This window comes from Vipera berus (genome assembly GCF_964194415.1).
Source record: "Vipera berus genome assembly, chromosome: 6".
NCBI lineage: Eukaryota > Metazoa > Chordata > Lepidosauria > Squamata > Viperidae > Vipera > Vipera berus.
Window position 1 is genome coordinate 12,104,940 of NC_138208.1, and position 20,486 is coordinate 12,125,425.

The 20,486-nt window shown below is 41.7% G+C and overlaps 1 protein-coding gene across 1 annotated transcript in view; it reads left to right on the forward strand.

Moving 5' to 3' along the window:
- The window catches only part of SEMA3E (semaphorin 3E), a gene marked incomplete at its 3' end in the record, with an annotated part of 128,768 nt that overhangs the window by 66,240 nt on the left and 42,042 nt on the right, over window positions 1–20,486 (forward strand). Inside the window, exons 2-4 of the mRNA XM_081331003.1 lie at window positions 6,119–6,279; window positions 11,638–11,697; window positions 12,803–12,922. Coding sequence (XP_081187129.1) covers window positions 6,119–6,279; window positions 11,638–11,697; window positions 12,803–12,922 — 341 coding nt within the window. The remainder of the gene's footprint in view (window positions 1–6,118; window positions 6,280–11,637; window positions 11,698–12,802; window positions 12,923–20,486) is intronic.

Here is a 20,486-nt window from a genome sequence, read left to right on the forward strand (position 1 = left end):
TGTGCTGTTTCTCTTTTATCCACTCTGGATTCAGTTTTCCAAAGTTGCACTGTATTCATCCTTCCGCTTCTTAGGCTTGCTACACAGATTCGCTGTCACACAGAGAATCTTCTAAAAGAAGAAGCTTCGTTTGCTTGTCAAATTGCTATAGAAAGAAAGCCACTTGGAATGAGCTAGCAATAAGCCTATCCTGACTGAATAAATCGTTTTCCCCAAGGATTTGTCTGCCGGCATAAGTAGAAGACTGAACTGCACTTTATGAACCATGTTTTTCCTAAAATTTAATAAAATGTACAACGCGAGCTTTCAGCCACTACAAGTATACATGATGTTCATTGTGTGTTAATTATATTCTTGGCAAATAATCAGCGTGAATTTTGTCCTTTTATTATGTATTGCAGAAAGCTCATTTGGAGTGGTTAAGTTAAGGCATCAGGTTAGGAACCAGGAGACTGTGAATTCTAGTCCTGCTTCAGGCATAAGGTCAGCTGGGTGACCTTGGGCCTGTCATTTTCTCTCAGTCCTGAGAAAGAGGCAGCGAAAAAACCTTTCCAAGAAAACTCAGGGACTTGTCCAGCCAGGAATATATATATATATATATAAAGGTAAAGGTTCCCCCGCACATACGTGCTAGTCGTTTCCGACTCTAGGGGGCGGTGCTCATCTCCGTTTCAAAGCCGAAGAGCCAGCGCTTGTCCGAGGACGTCTCCGTGGTCATGTGGCCGGCATGACTAGATGCCAAAGGCACACGGAACGCTGTTACCTTCCCACCGGAGTGGTCCCTATTTTTCTAATTGCATTTTTACGTGCTTTCGAACTGCTAGGTTGGCAGAAGCTGGGACGAGTAACAGGCGCTCACTCTGCTACGCGGCACTTGGGATTCGACCCGCCAAACTGCCGACCTTCCGATCGACAAGTTCAGTGTCCTAACCCACTGAGCCACCGCGTCCCTTATATATATATATATATATATATATATATATATATATATATATATATATATATATATATATATATATATATATATATATATATATATATATATATATATATATATATATATATATATATATATATATATATATATATATATATATATATATATATATATATATATATATTACGGTACAAGGGTTCCTTTTTCTTAACACATTGATATTTATTTTATATAGCTAAATGTTCAGAAGGGATAGATTTGAGGATGGATTTAGGTGGAGGTGTAAGTGGGCACTCCGCAATTTGCAGAATCTTGTTAGGAGCACATTCTGCAGTCATGAAACAGGTCGACAAAAGATCAGTGGTTCTGAAATAAAGACTGATTTTGTACAGAAATTAGATATACAATTAATGCAATAGTACATTGTATGGCTAAGAAAAACCGGAGATGGCAAATTTTGTATTCCTTTAAAAAATGTGTGTACATTCCACGTGCCAATATTCAAGAAGGCAACAAGGCCCTTCAAAATAAAATTTTAAAAAAGCATTTAGGTATTTCAGACATGTATTACCAGTAATAGGTTTTCTAGATCTAGTAATACAGTAAGCCGAATGTTTTGCAATGCAGAGATTCCTAGAACTGTGAAACCAAAGGAGCCGATTCGAGCGTCAACCTCAAAAAATTCAGAGAAGAGCAACTAAGATGATCAAAGGCCTGGAGACCAAAATGTACGAAGAATGGCTGCGGGACTGGGTTTGGCCAGTCTAAAGAAAAGAAGAAATAGGGGAGACATGATAGCAGAGTTCCAGTATCTGAGGGGCTGCCACAAGGCAGAGGGGGCCAGGTTGTTCACCAGAGCACCAGAGGGAAGGACGAGAAACATTGGTTGGAAACTGGTCAAGGAGAGAAGCAACCTGGAATTAAGGAGAAACTTCCTGACAGGGAGGACAATCAACCAGTGGAACAGCTTGCCTCCAGAAATCGTGGACGCTCCATCGCTGGAAGTTTTTAAAAAGAGACCGGACAATCACCTGTCTGAGATGGTATAGGTCCTCCTGCTTGAGCAGGGGGCTGGACTAGAAGACCTTCAAGGTCCCTTCCAGCTCTATTTTATTCTATTCTAAAATTCTAAGCTGCTCCTCCCTGGAGGAACACCTGTGAAAGCCGCCTCGTGTCTCTCCCTGAGGTCATCCAGCCTGGGCAATTAGCCCCCTTGCCAAAACGTTCTGACGTTTAACCAGAAATGGCCTTCCCATAACTAAATCCATTACTCCTTCTCCCGTAGTCTGGCATAAGACAGAAATGGGCTTTGACATTTTTGTGTGACCTACTTTTGAAGTGTTTGAAAAGTTCCCTGAACTCAGAGATTGCCAATTCCTTTCACTTCTCCTCCTGATCATCTTCCCTAACGTCACGTGATGGAAGCCGTGATACAAGAAGGTGGCCTAGGATCAGCGGTGGGATTCAAACAGGTGAACAACCGGTTTTCTGTGTGGATGCCGCTTCCGGAAGTCCATTCTGGGCCTGGGCGACAAAAAAATGAGCTACCGGTTCTGCCGAAGGGGTACGAACTGGCTGAATCCCTCCACTGCCTAGGATGCCAGGTTCATACGTTGAGGTACCCCAAACTAAGTGCAAATCTGGTTTTTAAGATTAAGAGGCTTTCACTGGTACTTTTAAAATCAGTCTTCAAAATGTTGCAATTGACTGAGGCAAATGTCAATGACAAGAGCAAGGACAATCTGGCGAATGTTAATCGGTTGTAATTGTTTCATTTACAATGATCAAATGAGATTTCATTGCAATTATGCTTTAGAGATTAGAGTATTTATTTTATAATTCCCAAATCTTGTTTCCTTCCCCCCCCCCCCTCTTTTTTCCACCTGTTTACTTCTTTGTTGATAATGCTCATTTTTAAAAGATGGTTAAGTCCTTTTTTTGTTCACTCCTCCATTTAAAAAAATCCTAATAAATTATATTCCTTGGCAGTGTGCCAGTATCCTGGTATGTATAACCAGATTCCATGATTTCAAATATTCAGTTTTCCTGAACTGATAGTTGAAATACGAGATGCCATTATGATGCCTCCTCATGTAACATGAATTCCGTAAATGATTCCATTAAGCAGTTTAATATCATCTTGCTTGGAGAGCTGTGGCCTGCATAAATAAATCCTTGACATGCTTAGTGTGTTCTAAATTCTAATCAACAGTTTGAAATAAATACGTTTTGAAACAGTAATCTTTGGAACTAATGAAAGTGGAAAAGATTTTTCAAAAGGTTAAAGAACACGAGGAATAAACAGTAAGCAAAATAACCTGATAAAATCTTTCATCTTTTCACCATAGGAAAGCTCTTTGCAAAGTATCATTTGTAAATTAATATTTATTCAGTACCTGTTGATTAAGTTGATAGTAGTTTAGGCACTTCGCATTGATAAGCTCTCATTGTAACAGATTTACAGAGGTTGTGAATCAACTGTTCTAAGTTCAGAGTTTTAGAAAGTAATGAGCACCCTTGGCCTTTGGATTGTTTTATATAGCTTTTCATGATTCAGATGAAAGCAGAAATACTGTGCACACTTGCCAGAACTACCCTCAGTTTCAAAGGAAAATGAAACCTCTTCAAGTTGAGCTTGACTCCTGGCGACTTTAAACAGTTACGTAGTTTTCCTCCCAACAAAAACAATTGACTTGCCACTGCTTTCTCCTAGGTTTTTGGACTTTTGCTTTTTTTGCTTTTTGGGGTTTTTTTACTTCCCCATGTAAAAAAAATGTACACAGTCTGGAATTCCCTGACAGATCCAACCCTTGCTTACTTTCCAAGCCCAGACAAAATCAGTCAGGCTCAATGTTGTGTACTGGGTTCTTTGCTTGAATGAAGAGACGAGGCGAGTGAGTTCAGGCAGGAACATGCTTTTATTGTAGAGCAGGAAGTGAACTGGGGAAAAGGGCTGCGAATGCAGCTATTTATACCCTGGCCTCTAGGTGGCAGCCAAGAGGTTTAAAGCAACCTATTGCCGCCCTAGAGGCAGCCAACGGCAGCTCCGGAGATAATAATAATAATAATTTTATTTATATACCGCCCTTCTCCCGAAGGACTCAGGGCGGTGAGATGGGTTGTCTGAAGAGCTGGGAGCCGTTAGCCAGCTCCTTGCTTAAGCAACCTTCCAGCATTCGAACCCATGGTACACTCAGAAAAACAAGGCCCAATACATTACACTGAATTTTTGATGAGCTTCATGGAAAACAGAAGGGAAGGGAAGGAAGAAGGGGAGGAGGGGGTCAAGCAAGCAAGAAAAGGGAGAAAACTTGTTGAGGTGTTTTTAAGGGTGCCAAATTCACCACCCGGCGAGTGGGCCCATCTCTCCTAATCTTCACAGACAAGCTGCAAGGTGTCCTCAGCCGTTTGCATCTTCAGCTTGTTCTTCTGCTTCCTTTGATTCTCATGAACATACATAAAGCAACTCTTTCAATTTGCGTTATTTAGAGGTGGGGGCTGCTCTTCTCCCTATAGATAAATGCAGTGTTGCAGTATTTTAAAGACTGGCGCCTGCGGCAGCATTATTTTTGGAAGTCAAGGTAACTACCTCAGTTCGGAAGGATCAGAAGCGTGCAGACTCCAGCTCATCTTAAGCTTCTCAGAATTCTGAGAATTCCAGAATTTAGAATATGCTTTTAGTACCAATAGGAGTAATGTTTCATTACAGATGTAGAAGACCAATGAAGGAGAATATTTGTGGAAGTGAGGGGTCCTTGGTGTTCTCTGAGCTTGCTTATTTTCTTGCAGACATTTCATTACCCAACTAGGTAACCTCATCAGTGCTAGAAGGGAGGAGGAGGAGGAGGAGGAGGAGGAGGAGGAGGAGGAGGAGGAGGAGAAGGAAGACTGTGGGGCCCATGGTACTCTCTGAGCTTGCTTATTTTCTTGCAGACATTTCATTACCCTACCTAGGTAACATCATCTGTGCTAGTAAGGAGTGCAGTTTGCTGTCTGTTTATATTCTGGGGTCTTGCCTGTCTGGATGAGTGTGGGCGGTCTTAGGGATTCTTTGGTTGGGCTGTTTACTAATAGCTTTGTGGCAGTTTCTTGATTGGAATATTACTTCAGGGATCCCCAGCCTCTGGTCCATGGACCGTTATTGGGCCGCGTCACAACCGGTCCACACAAACAACCAAAGCCCCATCCATGGGGTGCAGGCAGTACACAAAACCACGCACTCTCCGGTCCGTGGAAAAACCTTTCTCTATGAAACCACTCCCTGGTGCTCAAAAGTTTGGGGACCTCTGGCTTACTTGATTGTTGGTCTGAAGTTGACCTTAGAGTTAATCTATGCTGATTGGAGTGCTGGTTACTGGTGGAGAAGCCCCAAAGAGAAAAAGACTCCAGTACTTCTCTACCGGTAATCACCACTCAGATCAGCATAGATTAACCCTAAGGTCAACTTCAGGCCAACAATCAAGTGAGCAATACCCCAGTCAAGAAACTGCCACAGAGCCACTAGTAAAATGGCCAACCAAAGAATCCCTAAGACTGTCCCCATCCACCCAGACAGGTAAGACGCCAGAATATAAACAGGCAGCAAACCGCACTCCTTGCTAGCACTACCTAGTTAGGGTAATGAAACGTCTGCAAGAAAACAAGCAAGTTCAGAGAACAGCAAGGACCCCTCAGATGTAGAAGACTCGTTCTGAGGGCATACTTCTTTCTTTCTGCTGTAGTGCAGGATTCCTGCACTGGTCAGGTATAATCTACATCAGAGGTCACCAACCTTTTGGGCACCAGGGACCGGTTCCGTGGAGAGAGATTTTTCCACGGACCGGAGGGGGCGTGGTTTTGCATGCTGCTTGCGTCCCACGGATGGGGCTTTCCTTGTTTGCACAGACTGGTTGCTGGCATGCCGCGGTCCGATACTGGTCCACGGACCGGGGGTTGGGGACCCCCGGTTTCGATGACCTCCATGGTGCTTTCCCACTCTTATATTCGGCAACTCTGCGAATAAAATCTTTGTATGCATTGATGCTTGGTTGTACAGAAATAAGATAACCTGCAAGTAGCCTTCTAGAGAATTTTGAAAGTAAAGAGAGGGCAGCTATTTTCCTAACATCTAGAAGAACGTAGCCTTGCCGGTGTCCCATCCCTGTATCAGTATTGGTAACGCCTAGTCTGGTTGCATTTCAGAGCTGTGGAATATGAACCGAACGTCAGTTTTTCATAGTCCGTCTGGATCGCTTGGGCTTCATGTAATGCTTGTGGACGAGTATCAAGACCGGCTGTTTATTGGAGGAAAAAACCTGATATATTCTCTCAGCTTAGACCGAGTCAGTGAAAATTACAGAGAGGTACAGTACAATTTACATATCCTACACTAATGGAGGAACTGAGTTTTTGAAGCATGAGGAAAAAGGGGGGTGGGGGTGGGGGGGCTTGGATTTCCGAGTGTTTAGACATGGTATTTAAGGAGCATCACCCTCAAGAGCTTTGACTGAGCAGGCTCATTCCAAAATATTCATTACGTGGCAGCTCATTACCCCGGCAGATTACATTTCTAACTTTTTCACTGAATTACCGTAATTAAACAAGAGATAGCTGTTTATTTTCTTTTTTGTGTTTGACATCCCTTTTGATTGTTTAGCCTCCTCCACGGCCCCATTGTTGTCAGATACCCTAAGACAGGGGTAGGCAACGTTGGCTCTTTGATGACTCGTGGACTTCAACTCCCAGAATTCCTGAGCCAGCCATGCTGAGGAGAAATGGAGAGGTTTCCATACTGAGTCATGCTGGCTCAGGAATTCTGGGAGTTGAAGTCCACGAGTCATAAAAGAGCCAAGGTTGCCTACCCCTGCCCTAAGAGGTGAGAGAGTCGCTCCTTTCTGCCAAGCAGATCCTCTCGTCCAAGAGCAAAAGTTTCTTCTGCCCCAAAGTAGGTACACATAGGATGCACACATGGTACATATAGTTCAGCTACTTTGGGAACAGCAGTTTGCCCCCGTGGGTTAGCCAGTTAGAGTGCACCGGTTTATTGATTCACATTGTGAATTGTTTAAAATCCCAGTCTTTTCCATTTACCGTTTTTAAAAGTATGAAAACCTTTAAAGAAAGATCTTTATCGGATTTGCAGGATATATGGTTTCAAGATCAATGGGCAGCTGCAGCTGTAAATACTCGAATAAATGAATGATAAAATCAGCAGGACTCCAAAAGGGAATAGTACAAAATGCCACCTACCCCGTGGGGGCTTAGCCACTCACTTGCAACTGAAACCGGGGTGGTGGTGGGGTTCAACTGGACTTCCCAAACGGTCCCACCCCAAACACTTTGATCTCTCTTGTACCCACGGAGCGAAAGAGAGCCAGAGAACAGCAGCCGTTGGTGGTTTTCAGTGAGTGAATTGGAGTGAATTGGAGTGCACTAAATAAGCAGGGAGTGCATTAAATATTGTGGGATTAATCATGCTTACTCTAGTTAATTGAATTCATAATGGTTAACTGATGGGAATGGGATGGGGCAAAGCAGACAGAGGGGGGAATTAAATGCATCAGAAGTAATCGTACTGAATCGATTTCATTAGTGGAATGAGAGCAGGAGAAAGGAAACAGACTCAGAGGGAAATGGGTGCACAAGAACTTATCTCATTAATGGATTCTGATAAGGTTCAATTTGTTTGTTTAATTTGTTTACTTTAGAACCCGTGGGCCCTGCCCCCTTTTCAGCTTTAATCTTGCCTCTTTTGTGGGACTTGGGAAACCACACGAAGGAGGTCTGGAAATCATTTCCTTTGCCGGCCTCTGCTCTACATAGCCTTAGATTTCTCCGCCGAATCATTTTTGTTTATGTGTATCCGGCCTTTATTATTTTTATAAATAATATATAATAATAAATAATATTCAAGACAGCAAACATATCCAACACACTTTCCTCCTCCTATTTTTTCCCCTCAACAACAATCCCACAGCAATAACTCAATGGATTGGGCTGAGAGAGAATGACTGGCCCAAAGTCACCCAGCTGGCTTTCATGGCTAAGGCAGGACTAGAACTCACCATCTCCTGGTGATTGGTCCAAAGTCACCCAGCTTTTTTTTCATTCCCAAGATGGGACTTGAACTCACCCCACTTTCTAGCCTTCACCACTAGACCAAACTGGCTGTCCTCATAAAATGGCAAGTTGGTAAGGAGTTTGAACATCATCTAGTGCAGGGATAGGCAACCTCGGCTCTTTTATGAGTCATGGACTTCAACTCCCAGAATTCCTGAGTCAGCATAGCTGACTCAGGAATTCTGGGAGTTGAAGTCCATGACTCATAAAAGAGCCGAGGTTGCCTACCCCTGATCTAGTGCAACATCCCCAGCTGATGGCCTTCCAGCCTCTCCAGTAGAAAATCTATCTCCTCCCAAGATCCTTGATTCCACTGCTGAGCATCTCTAACCACTAGACAAGCTTTCCTGATCATTCCCCTTGAATTAAAACCCATTGTCTCTTCTCCTGTCTTCTGGAACAATTTAATTCTGTCCCATCTTAATTCTGTCCCACACCTGAGAGTTATCAGTTGATCTTTGTGTCCCTGCAGTCTTCTACAAGCCAGCCAGACCTCCATCCTGGGCCAACAATTACAAGTTCAGGAGGTCACTTCTAAGGTCTCTACAACAGGCCTTAATCTCAGGGTTACACAGGAATGTGGGAGTTCAGAAAAAACAAACAATCTGAGGTTCCATGCAGACAAATCCAAGATCCAGGAATCAGAGTGGAATCTTAGACCAGGCTAACGGTCTGTCAGAATAAGAAGGAAATCAGGCCCAAGGTTGGATAGTGGTTTGCCCAAACAAGGTTGACTCCCAAGCTCTTGGTTTATAACCCTGACTCTAGCACGCCAGTTTCTACTGGAGAGCCTCACTGACCATATATCTCTGTTCGTGCAGAGGCTGCAATAGGATTTGTTTTTCAGTCAACTGACAATTTAAATACTTCAGGCATTCATCCTTCAAGAAAGCCTATTCTTTCTGAACTCCACCTGCATATATCGGTCAGCCCCTTGGTTACCGAAATTACTGAGATCAGAAACCGGCCAATGGTGTGACTCCTGACAATCATAACCTCCAACTAAGTGTACCAAGAAAGATGCCTTCAAATGTTCCTCAGATATTTTCCCTTAATTATCATCCTAGTTCCTCTCTCTGGACAAGCCCCATTTTATTAATATCCTTGTCATAATGCAGTCGTCAGAATCAAATACAATATTCTAATCCGATTAATGAAGAATAGACCGGGATGATGACTTATCTTGATTTTGACAGCCCAGCTCTCTTGATTCAGCACAGGATTCACAGCACAGCTTTTGTTTGGCATCTCACTCCGTCCCATTCCACATATGATCTAGCAGGCTAGCGAGCTCCTGTCATTTCAACATAGATACCAAAACATGAATTATTTATCTTTCTTTGTTCACTTTAAAATATAAACTATGGTGGATGCAACACAATTACTGATGAAATGTAGAAAATACTTCAGACTATGATTCTGTAAACTGTTATGATTGACAGCTTGCCAAAAGGTTTTTTTATCCTGGCAAGTACTCAGTACCAAGCCATGGATGTAATCATTTTGAGTAATTTTCAGAGTTTGTATATCTTGAAGGAGAAATCATGGGGTGGAGGGGGGGAGGCATTTATAATCAATTAGTTTCTGGCTTTCTGTATAGTACAAACTCGTCTTGCATTCTCTATGTGGAAAATATTTAGCAATTAAGGACTAGCAGTCAAGAAAAGGCACTGCATTATGAAAGAACTGTAAATTTATTTTTGGGCTGTCTGTATATATGTACAAAAGAACATTAGCCAAGTAGCTTTCTTCAAGTAGAAGATGGATTTATCCTTGATAAAATCCATTTGTTGGCTCAATAACTGGCTGGTGAGAAACTCTTGAGTTTGCAAGATATTTAACTTCATACTCTTTGGCAAAGAGAAAGTGAAGATTGGTGATCTAGAATTTGTGTCGGGCAGGACTATGAATAGATTGGTTTGATTCCCACCAGTATAATAAACTTGTATAGATAGGGATATGTGTATGCGTGTGTGTGGATGGATAGATAGATAGATAGATAGATAGATAGATAGATAGATAGATAGATAGATAGATAGATGATAGATAGATAGATAGATAGATAGATAGATAGATAGATAGATAGATAGATAGATGATAGATAGATAGATTTTTTTTATTATTATTTTAATCCCATTTATATCCCACCCTTCTCCGAAGACTCAGGGCGGCTTACACTCTAAGCACAAATCAATGTGCTTAGCAATAGATAGAGATAGAGATAGAGATAGAGATAGAGATATAGAGATATACGTGCGCACACACACACACACATACATACATATCACGAAAGCAATACACATCCAAATACATATACATATACATCAGATGCCTACCATAACATGCAAAATTCCTTAATACAAAATTATATTTTTTTGCCCATCACATGCCAAATTTCTGGAGGTGGGAATCTGGAGAAGATACTTCCAGATGTTCTCTATAAAACATCACTTATATGTACTTCCAAGAAGAGCTGAGAAAACTGATTTTATCATAACTAAAACTGATTATCCCTGTGAACCTGGATCAAGGTTTTCTGATTTTTAGGAGATTCTGATGGAACACATAATCTGGCATTATTTTTCCTCTGTTAATATTTTTTATTTATTTATTTTCCTGTTAGGTCAGATTCTTCTTTGCTCTGTTATTAGCAGATCCTACAAGACTACATTGGCACAACTCCCACTGCACTCAAGAGTTGACCACTGCGTGAAGGAGAAGCTACCATATTCCTCACATGCTTGCTATGTGCTGATTGATTTAGTATCCATGTCTAGAATTAAATGAACACCTAAATATACATTAATATTTATTCCTATATAAGCCACCTAGGTAAGTCACCATGAGTTGGGAGGCCATATAAATTCAATGGGGAGAAGGGAAAGAAGGGGAGAGAGAGAGAATACATAGGAAGATGACAGACAGACAGACAGACAGACAGAAGATAGGATAGGAAACATACATACTACATTCATATTTTTGTCATCCAGTACTTCCGTCAAACACTAGTTTCCAATGTTAGTTCTTGATAATGAAAAGAAACATCACCCAGCAAATTGCTAAGGGATTCCACAGTGTAATAAAACAGAATTTTGCTGCTTAGTTGCGGCAACATAGAAATCATGCCAAAACAGAAGAGAGAAATATACTTATACGCGATCTTACGTTTGAATGATGAAACAAAAGAGAGATTGGTTAAAAGGATGAGGGATTCCTATTTCAAGGGCAGAATAATCAAGCTCTCCAGAAGGTGTTATTAATGGATTTATGGGCAGGCTTTGCATTTGGAAGCATTTATAACAAGAAGGTTTGCTCAGCCAGTACGCACAGTGCCCCATACGGGGAAGAATGGTTTGGCGCATAATTTTGCCTTATTAATCTGGCCAACTTTAGACTGCAGTTGTCTAGAGCAGTGTGTTTTCTTAACCTTAGCAACTTTAAAATCTGTGGACTTCAACTCCCAGACTTCCTCAGTAATGCCAATAGTGATAATAACCCTTTGAATTATAAGAAAGCTTATGAAAAGCAAGTATTGCATTAACATTTAATGAGAAAACTGCATAGTTACACCAGCTTCTAAATGGAGCCCTGTTTTCTTGCAGATTCATTGGCCCAGCAGCTCCCAGCAGGTGGAAGAATGCACAATCAAAGGAAGATCTATGGTTTGTATTAACTGTGAAATACTTTCCTTGTGTTTTTGCTGAATTTTGCCTGCTAATTACGAGTTCCGAAGGGTCTTGTTTTAATCTGGTCTGAGCAACATCCCACTCTGAGGCCGAAAACAACCAGTTCAGTAATGGGACACCCCTTTTATCTGACTGTTTGGGTTTATTTAACTGTAAAAGAATGCAAGGGACCAGCAGAGATTGTCACTAGAAAGTATAACAAATGGGGTAATTGTGAATATCCATCTGTTTCCTTTATTCCTTTACTCGCATCTCTCCTTCAGTGATCTTACACAGAGTGTCCAATAAAGATGCTCCTTCTCAGTTGCTTTCTTGGTTACAGGTTTCCTATTTTTCCTCCATAAGGAAGGGATCCCCCTCTCCTTTCTCCATTGTCTGTGGGCTGAAAGATCACGAACGGGCCATGATCCCCCAGCGACCTTCCACGGCTGAGGGTGGATTTTCATCAGGGATTCCCCTTCAGTACCTGGATTGTCACAGCAGATTGCTTAATTTTCCCCCCCTTCTTATAATCTCCTCAAGCAGAGTGAAGCCAGATTAACATGAAAGAGATTAAAAACAAGACAGAAGAGCCTGGGAATTGATTACTCTTCTTGAATAGCCAGCTCCCAATTACTCAAGAACCATGAGAGCTGATTCATGAATCATAACCCTTGGCCAGCTAGTAGCTGCACTCCACTTTCCTTGGGATTGTTGTTAAAAGGTCTTGAAGACCTGCAGGCCAGGCCATATGGTCCTAGCAGATACCGGGTAGAGAAGTGGAGAGGTATTGGCACCAACTCTTAGAGGTTCTGCTGATGTAACGTATTTTTACAAGCTTGGCCTAAACCAGGGGTCTCCAGACTTTGACCGCTTTAAGACTTGTGGACTTCAACTCCCAGAATTTCTCAGCCAGCCATGCTGGCTGAGGAATTCTGGGAGTTGAAGTCCACAAGTCTTAAAGGGGCCAAGTTTGAAGATCCCTGGCCTAAACTAAAAACTTAATGATGTCACAGGAATAAGAAATAGAATTGCTTTTTTAAAAAAATACCAACCTACTTTTTACCTCTATATTTTTACTTTCCCCCCCTCCCCCCCGTAGGAGGAATGTGCCAATCACATCTGCGCTTTGCACCGATACAACCGAACGCACCTGCTGGCCTGTGGAACGGGAGCCTTCGATCCCGTCTGTGCTTTCGTCAGAGCCGGCCATCAGTCGGAGGTAAGACACACGCCATAGAAAGCACGTCACACACGTGCCCACCTTACGCAGAGCCCAGGACGGAGCACGTCTTCAGGATTTGTTTCCCCGCAGGGTGGGAAATTGGACAAGGGATTCCCACTCAGCAAAATGTCTCCGAAAGACTGGCCAATCACTCCAGGCTAGGTTTTGAAGTCTGAGGTACAAGATCCGCAAGGAAATGCAAAAAAGGTTTGGCTGGTTAGTTTGTGGATTTGGGAGGGGGGGGAGGGGGCTCAACCAATGGCAAAATGTAACCTGTTTCAATTTGTTGGATATTAGATTCACCAACCCCCTTCGCCGGTTTTGCCATTCATTGGGTAGAATGGTAGAAAAAGTTTACTTAAGGTTGCTTTTTTTTTCCTTGCAAGGAGGAAAAGTAGCCAGCCAGATGCATTGTTTAAGAATGTCCTAATTCTTAATTAAGGGGGGTGGGGAATAATGTCACTGCTGGTTGGCTTACTGTAGGTCTTCTATATTCATCTGATCATTATTACTTACAAAATTAACCTGTGCAATGAATGTATAAATGACTGTTTACTATGACAGCAAATATGGGTGAGATTGATATGGGTCTCATTTTAATGTAGCCTTCTCTAACTTATATATACCAACTAATACATAAATTGGACTGCAATTACTCTTCAGTTTCCACATTTTTCTTTATGTATATCCTCTACAAAACCTGTTTATAATGCCTCGAAGCAAACCGAGTTAAATTGCTAAATGCTTGCTAAATCCCTAAAGTTAAATTTATCCCATGTGCCCATCCTTTGCTTTTCAAACTGCCCTTCTAACCAGAGATTTGTTAGTCACAAACCACAATGAGGTTTACATGATTTGATTGTGTTACATAATCCACACTTTTCTTGACAATAAACTAGAAGAAATAGATTTTGGGAAAGCATAACCAGAATTAGTTAGCACCTATATTAAATTATAGGAGAGAGACATAGGATTAAATTTACAACTAATTTTCCCTAGCCACAATTGCCAACCCCAAAAGAAAAGTATTCATGAATAATTTCTCTGAGAAATATTTTGAACATTTCTTAAGATTTGGAAAAACTCCTAATTTCTTGGAGCACAATCCAGGAGTGTTATTTAAATTGATGTAGAAATTCCTTATACTGATCACATAGATTTGTCAGCAGTTATACATGGTTTGAAAGCCTGGTCTGAACTGGAGAAATAATTGTAAGACTGCCATGTGTGTTTATGCCTGCTCATTTAATCTGAACAAATTTTATTCCTACATTATGTAATGCATGCATACTCTATGTAAATTGTGAGAATGCCTTACCCTGCCTCTTCAAGGTCGTCACATTTGTTCTTACTTGTGGGTTGTCACCAGTGATAAAGATTTGTGTAGATAAAATCCTGCAAGCAGGTTTACTCGTGCAGAATAAAAATTAAACAAACCGTTCCATATGTTAGCATTGCAATACTAATTCCTCAGGAAATCCAAGATAAACATTACAGATCCAAATCTTTGGGGTTTTGAGGTCAAAAATGTGTGTCGCTGGGTATTACAAGGTAAGACAAAGCCTTCTTTGAGTTAATTCTTGTAGACATTTAGGCAGTTTTTTTAGCAGTAATGCAGAAACCGTCCGCCATGTTTCTTCACCTTCCCGTCTAACCTGTTTCATTGAGATTTCCACTGAAGCTTTGATTGATCAGGCCTGTCCTTCACTATTTGTAAGTCCATGGAAAGTTTGCAAGGTTGCTTGTCAGATCAGATGAATTTGAAAACATAGAGAGGTATAGTGCAATAATCTCATTTCCAGATATACAGAATTTTGCTATTTTTTTTAACTGGGTTTTTTCCCCATAAAATTCCTTATTGCCAGCTGGAACTTCCAGATATATCCCCACAGTTTTCCTTGGAATAAAGGTCCCTGGTAATGAGACATGTGTGCTTAACAGTGCTGGATGCTAGCAAGTCTCTTTGTGATGTCATACCAGACCATACCTCAGACATTGTGGCCAATAGCACAGTTGCCTCTAATCCAGAGGAATCCTGGACTGGGGTACTGTGAGGAACAGAGCCCAGGATCTGTCCAGGATCCTTATTTTGTAGGCAAAATAAAAGCATTAAGAAACCCAGATAATAACTCTTGTTACATAATCAAATTACACAATGATGATATGAGACGTTTACTGGAAGAACAAATTTGAGTGGGAAGAGCTGAAATGGCAGCTGATACCAGCCAAATGGAAGGATTGGCTTCCACTGGTCTGCCACTTTGGCTTTGAAGGCACACAGGGGACAAGAATGTTGCGGAGACCAGCCATTGGTGCTGTATGCCCATCTGTCTATGTGAACTGACACACTTGGCGTATCAAATATGTCCATTTTGTCTGGATGTTTATTCAGATCTTTCCTTGTTATGCTTAGGCTTCAGGCTCAGGTAAGATTCCTTAGGGGGGAAAAACGGATCAAAAATATACTGACACCTTACATGTTAACATTCTGGTGGTAGCAGCTGATACTAATACTTTGCTTGTTTGGCCCAAAGTGAGGATCTTGGACTTCAGTGTAAAAGCAGGGCCTTCCCCTCCAGCGGCATTGCTCTCTTGCCCCTGTGCTTAGGCACGTCTGGGCCCAAAGCCAATCAGATCATTTGGGGGGGGGGAAATGAGACCCAGAAACCCCCTTTGTGAAAGTGATTAACCAGCAGGTGGTCCTCTTCCCTTGTATCCCAAGCCATACTGTAAGGGATGGGCTGGAGAGTGGGCCAATGTAGACCCTCTCCAGCTGACCGTCTTGTTGCTGGACGTGTCTTTCAAGCACATACAGACACGCCGGGATGCTCCTCGTCTGCTTTAACTCTTCTGCTAAGTAATAAGCATGGTGAGGATTAGCCGATAAATCTTCCCAAGGCAAGGAATAGATGATCCACTTCTCCAAGTGGACCATTTCTGGGTGGGGACTGTGTGGTTAAACGCCAGCCCATTCCTCGAGCTGAAGGGCCATTAGAGATTGGGCATCTTTTCAAGCAGGCCCTCTCAATCATTTCTGCGTGATGATGGCTACGCGGGCAGATTTCCCCAGCTTTCTCAGGGGAACTGTGAAATAAACTGATAACAGCTGTTGGAGGACCCATATGTGTACTATGGGATGTCAGCGTACATATGCCTATGTGTATATATAGAAAGGGAAATAAAACTGACAAGGTGAAAAGCTCCATATTAATTGTCCCCCTAAGCAGAGTTATCCCGTGTTGTTCCTCACACGATCCATCTGAAAAAGAAAGGAAACGTAGATAAATGAATATTGTTGTATTAGTAAGACATCTGTTAGGTTGGGTGAGTTGTATTAGCCAGGCGGAGCAATTGAAAAATGGGTTTTCCTCCCCTAGTAGGTTGTAAAGCCATTGCATAAATCCATCAGCTGAAAGAAAAGGCATAGAAATAAAGGATGGAGGCAGCCATGGGACGGCACCTGAACAGCTAACAAATGGCCTGTAGCCAGCCCTTCTCTCGGCCACTTAACTAGTGGATGGAGTCACCACCTTAGGCGCAAGAGACATGTTGTCTGAATAATGAGCAGAGGAGAAGAAGAAGAAATATTTTGCTTGCTTCCTTTTCACGAAAGGAAGCAAAAGGGGCACAGAAAACAGCCTTCAAGTAAATGAATATCAGATTGAGAGCATTGTGACTTCCCTACTAGAAGCAAAAAGCTACTGAAGGAGAAGGCGCAGATCAAAACTTGCAACAACCAGTTTAGAAGACACTCCTGAATAGGGGCAGTTACACTCTTTCGAGGGTTTGCTTTTTCCCCCACTATTTAAAAAATGTCTACTGTTTTAATTTGATCAGTGACAAGTCTGCAATGTTTCATTTCTAATGAATCCCAGCTCTGGATGCGCCTAAATGGTGTTTTTTTTCCTCCCTTCGAGAGATACTGCTAAGCTCTTGGGAAAACTGCGACACTCCACACTGCCCTCTCGTTGCCGGGATTTACACCTACCTAAAGTGAGAATAGAATTGCTTCATTTATATGCTTAAACTCATCTTTCCATATGACGGTTTCTCCAGAGAAGCTCCCACAAATGCAAAATGTTTTATAATACAGAGATGAAGGATATTGTAGAAATGTAAGTCACCTTTGGCTTTCATTTGCTGATGTTCATAATTTTTATTTAATAAGGTTTATTTTATTGAACTGCCTTAAAATTTAAATGAAGATAGGTTTTCTGATTATAAACTTGATCATTTTTACTCAGTACCTGCCTTTTATTTAAAGTAATACATTTAAAATTGTTTACCTTCTTTTCAAACTTTATAAACATAAGCATTTGGGAAAAGCCATTTATCTGATATATATATCAAATTAGTCCATTAGTTAAACTGATGTTTATTTATATTTTCCTTGATATTTTTGTACAAGTGATAAAATTGTTCGCTTTCAGAAAATTAAAATAGATTTATTAACACACTGATGCAGAGAATCTGCTCTCCCGTGTGCCCTTGATTTTTGCAGCAAGCAGTTGCAGGGAAGGTTTTTAATTTTCTCTCCGCTTTAAAACATCTCCATGTAATTTCTTTGGGGACTGCAAGCTTGAAAGAGAAAAATTATTAGATTACATATAGAAAACAGGAATGTTAATGTAATGTTTTTAGGAATGCAAGACGTGATCTTTCTGAGGAAAACTCACACAGCATCATTAAGCAAAATCTGATTCCCTTCTTTTAAAATATGAAATTTTGTATGAGACTTGGAATTTGGGAGTTCCTGGAAAGCCCTGGGTTTACAATCAGCTGTGCTTTTTTCTGTTAATGTAAATGAGAACTTAGGGTGAGGATACGATCTTATTTATTTATTTATCTATTCATTCATTCGTTCATTTATTAAAGTTGTTTGCCGCCCATCTTGTTTCAAAGCAACTCTGGATGGCTTAGAGCAGGGGTAGGCAACCTTGGCTCTTTTATGACTCGTGGACTTCAACTCCCAGAATTCCTGAGCCAGCCACGCTGAGGGGAAACGGAGAGGTTTCCAAGCTGAGCCGTGCTGGCTCAGGAATTCTGGGAGTTGAAGTCCACGAGTCATAAAAGAGCCAAGGTTGCCTACCCCTGGCTTAGACTAACCATTAAAAGCAAGAAGACAGAAAAGGTAAAGATTTCTAAAAACAATAAAATAGAATTACAAACCAAAGTAAAGTTACAGTTAACAGATGGGGGAGAGGAAGGGAGCAGGATGTCTGGGGTGGGACGGAGGGAGGTGGCACTGAACTTAATCAAGCCCCTCCGGGGCAAAGCTCCCCCACTGGGTCCCCAGGCCATCGGGCAGGGTGGGGGCCCGTCTCACCTCAGGTGGGGGGGCGCAAGATGTTCCAGAGGGCAGGAGCCAGGGCAGAGAAGGCCCTTCTCCTGGAGCCCACCAGCAAAATTGCTTGGCTGACGGGACCCCCAGCATGCCTCCTCTGCCAGAACGGGTGGGACAGGCCAGTCCCATTTGGGATGCAAAATTTATTTGATTAAAAGCAAGGTTTCCCTTTCCTCTCTGCATCGAATTGCATTTACAGATAAGAACAAAAGACAGAATGAGCATTAAATACAAATGGCTGCAAACTCAAATAGTGGACAATAATGGTCTGAGGACGGCCGTCGCTTGGATGAGTTGCTTGACGGGTGTGGTTTTGGCTTCCTTCCCTTCCCTTTATTTCCCTCCCCTTCACTTCCATTTTTTTCTTTTGCCTGTTTTGACCTCCCGTTTTTCCCTTCCCCCCCCCCTTCCCGTGTGCCATTTACATCACCTCTACCTTTGTGGGTTTTATTCTGGGTATTTTGGGGGGGGGGGTTTGCAACTTTTCATCAGCTCAGCGGAAAAATAATAGGTCAGACTGGCAAATGATGCAAATCATATAGCTAGTGTTAAAGAGGGAGCAGTAAAATTTACAATGATTTTGAGAGACTAAAGGAGTGGGCTGAGGAAATCTAATGGAACCAACTAGAAAATAAATGCGGGTGGTTCCTAAATTCCAAGAACAGGCCTCAAATGTTTGGGGGCCCTGACTTGAAGGGAAAAAAAATAGAGAAATCAGAACAGGTGAGGAGATGGGCAACGAGGGACATCCACAGACTGGAAATTGAACAATACGTGGAGAAAGTGAGGGACAGAGATATGCTTAGTTTGGAAAGAAATGCCAAAGAGAATATAGGATAGCACTCTTCAGTTGCCTGATGAGAAGCCAGACCGAAGAAAATGGAGACCTATTCCTTCTGGTCCCTAGGTGCAGGACATGTAATAAGACCTTCAGGTAAATGGAGGCCAACTCCAGTTGAATGGTGAAATATTTCCTCACAAAAAGAACAGCTTAACAATGGAACCAATGATTAATCATCTAAGCATCCCTTTCCAACTTTATGATGCTACTATTTTCATTGAAAATAAGCCAGACCAAAGCATTTAATCAACAAGAGGCAGTTTTGGCTTGCAGAGGATTGGTTTTAGTTACTAGTGTATTTACTTCCTATTTTCTGCTTTATTTCTTTTCCATTGCACGTCAGCCATTCTCTGTCATCAGGCTAGAGAAGGCCAGGAATTGTTGCTCCGTTGCTCCAAGCATCATTATAAATACCTAGATAATGCCAAAATTTCACAGCAATGTGATTTTTTTTCTTTGTTATTATTAATTTCTGTACCGTCATAGATCAGAAATTAAGATAAAAATCAGAACAAGATACTTCAAGGCAAATTAATGGGCCCAAATATCATTTTAAAAAATGAAGCAGCATGTTTGTCAAAACGTCTTCAAGCATCATTTATCCAAATCCGTTCTTGGTTAAACAGAGAAAAATAGTTCTTTTCACAGCACAACATTTTGTAATATTTTTCAGAGATTCTGATATACCAATCATTTCATTAAAAAACTTAAAAAATGATGAGTGGAGTCAATTCACACAATTGCTAATATTGGGAAAAATTAACTCCACCTGCTAGATATGATGTAAAGGACCACCCTGGGCAGTTGTGTATGTCGGTGCCCAAATAGGCAGCTCTCCCTGATGAAAGACGTCACTGGATTCCCCCTCCATGGCCTTCAAGAGCAAGGGCCCCCATCACTTGCAAATGTCCTTAAAGAGCAGGAAAAGGTGCTATAAAAATATTTGGGGATGGTCTAAGACAGGGGTAGGCAGCCTTGGCTCTTTTATGACTCGTGGACCTCAACTTCCAGAATTCCTGAGCCAGCCATGCTGAGGGGAAAGGGAGAGGTTTCCAAGCTGAGCCATGCTGGCTCAGGAATTCTGGGAGTTGAAGTCTACAAGTCATGAAGGGGCCATAGTTCCCCCACACTGGCTGAGGAATTCTGGGAGTTGAAGTCCATGAGTCATAAAAGAGCCAAGGTTGCCTACCCCTGGTCTAAGAGAGCCACTGAGGTCACATTAATGATGATTGAAAGTTTGAAAACTCTTTGTCCTGTAAATTGATACAATAATTTACAACCCATGATGTGCATACATTCTATACTGGGATGAATTCTGTAGCAAGTAAACAAATAAGATAGGAACTAGCTGCGCATATTAGATTATAAAACTGGAA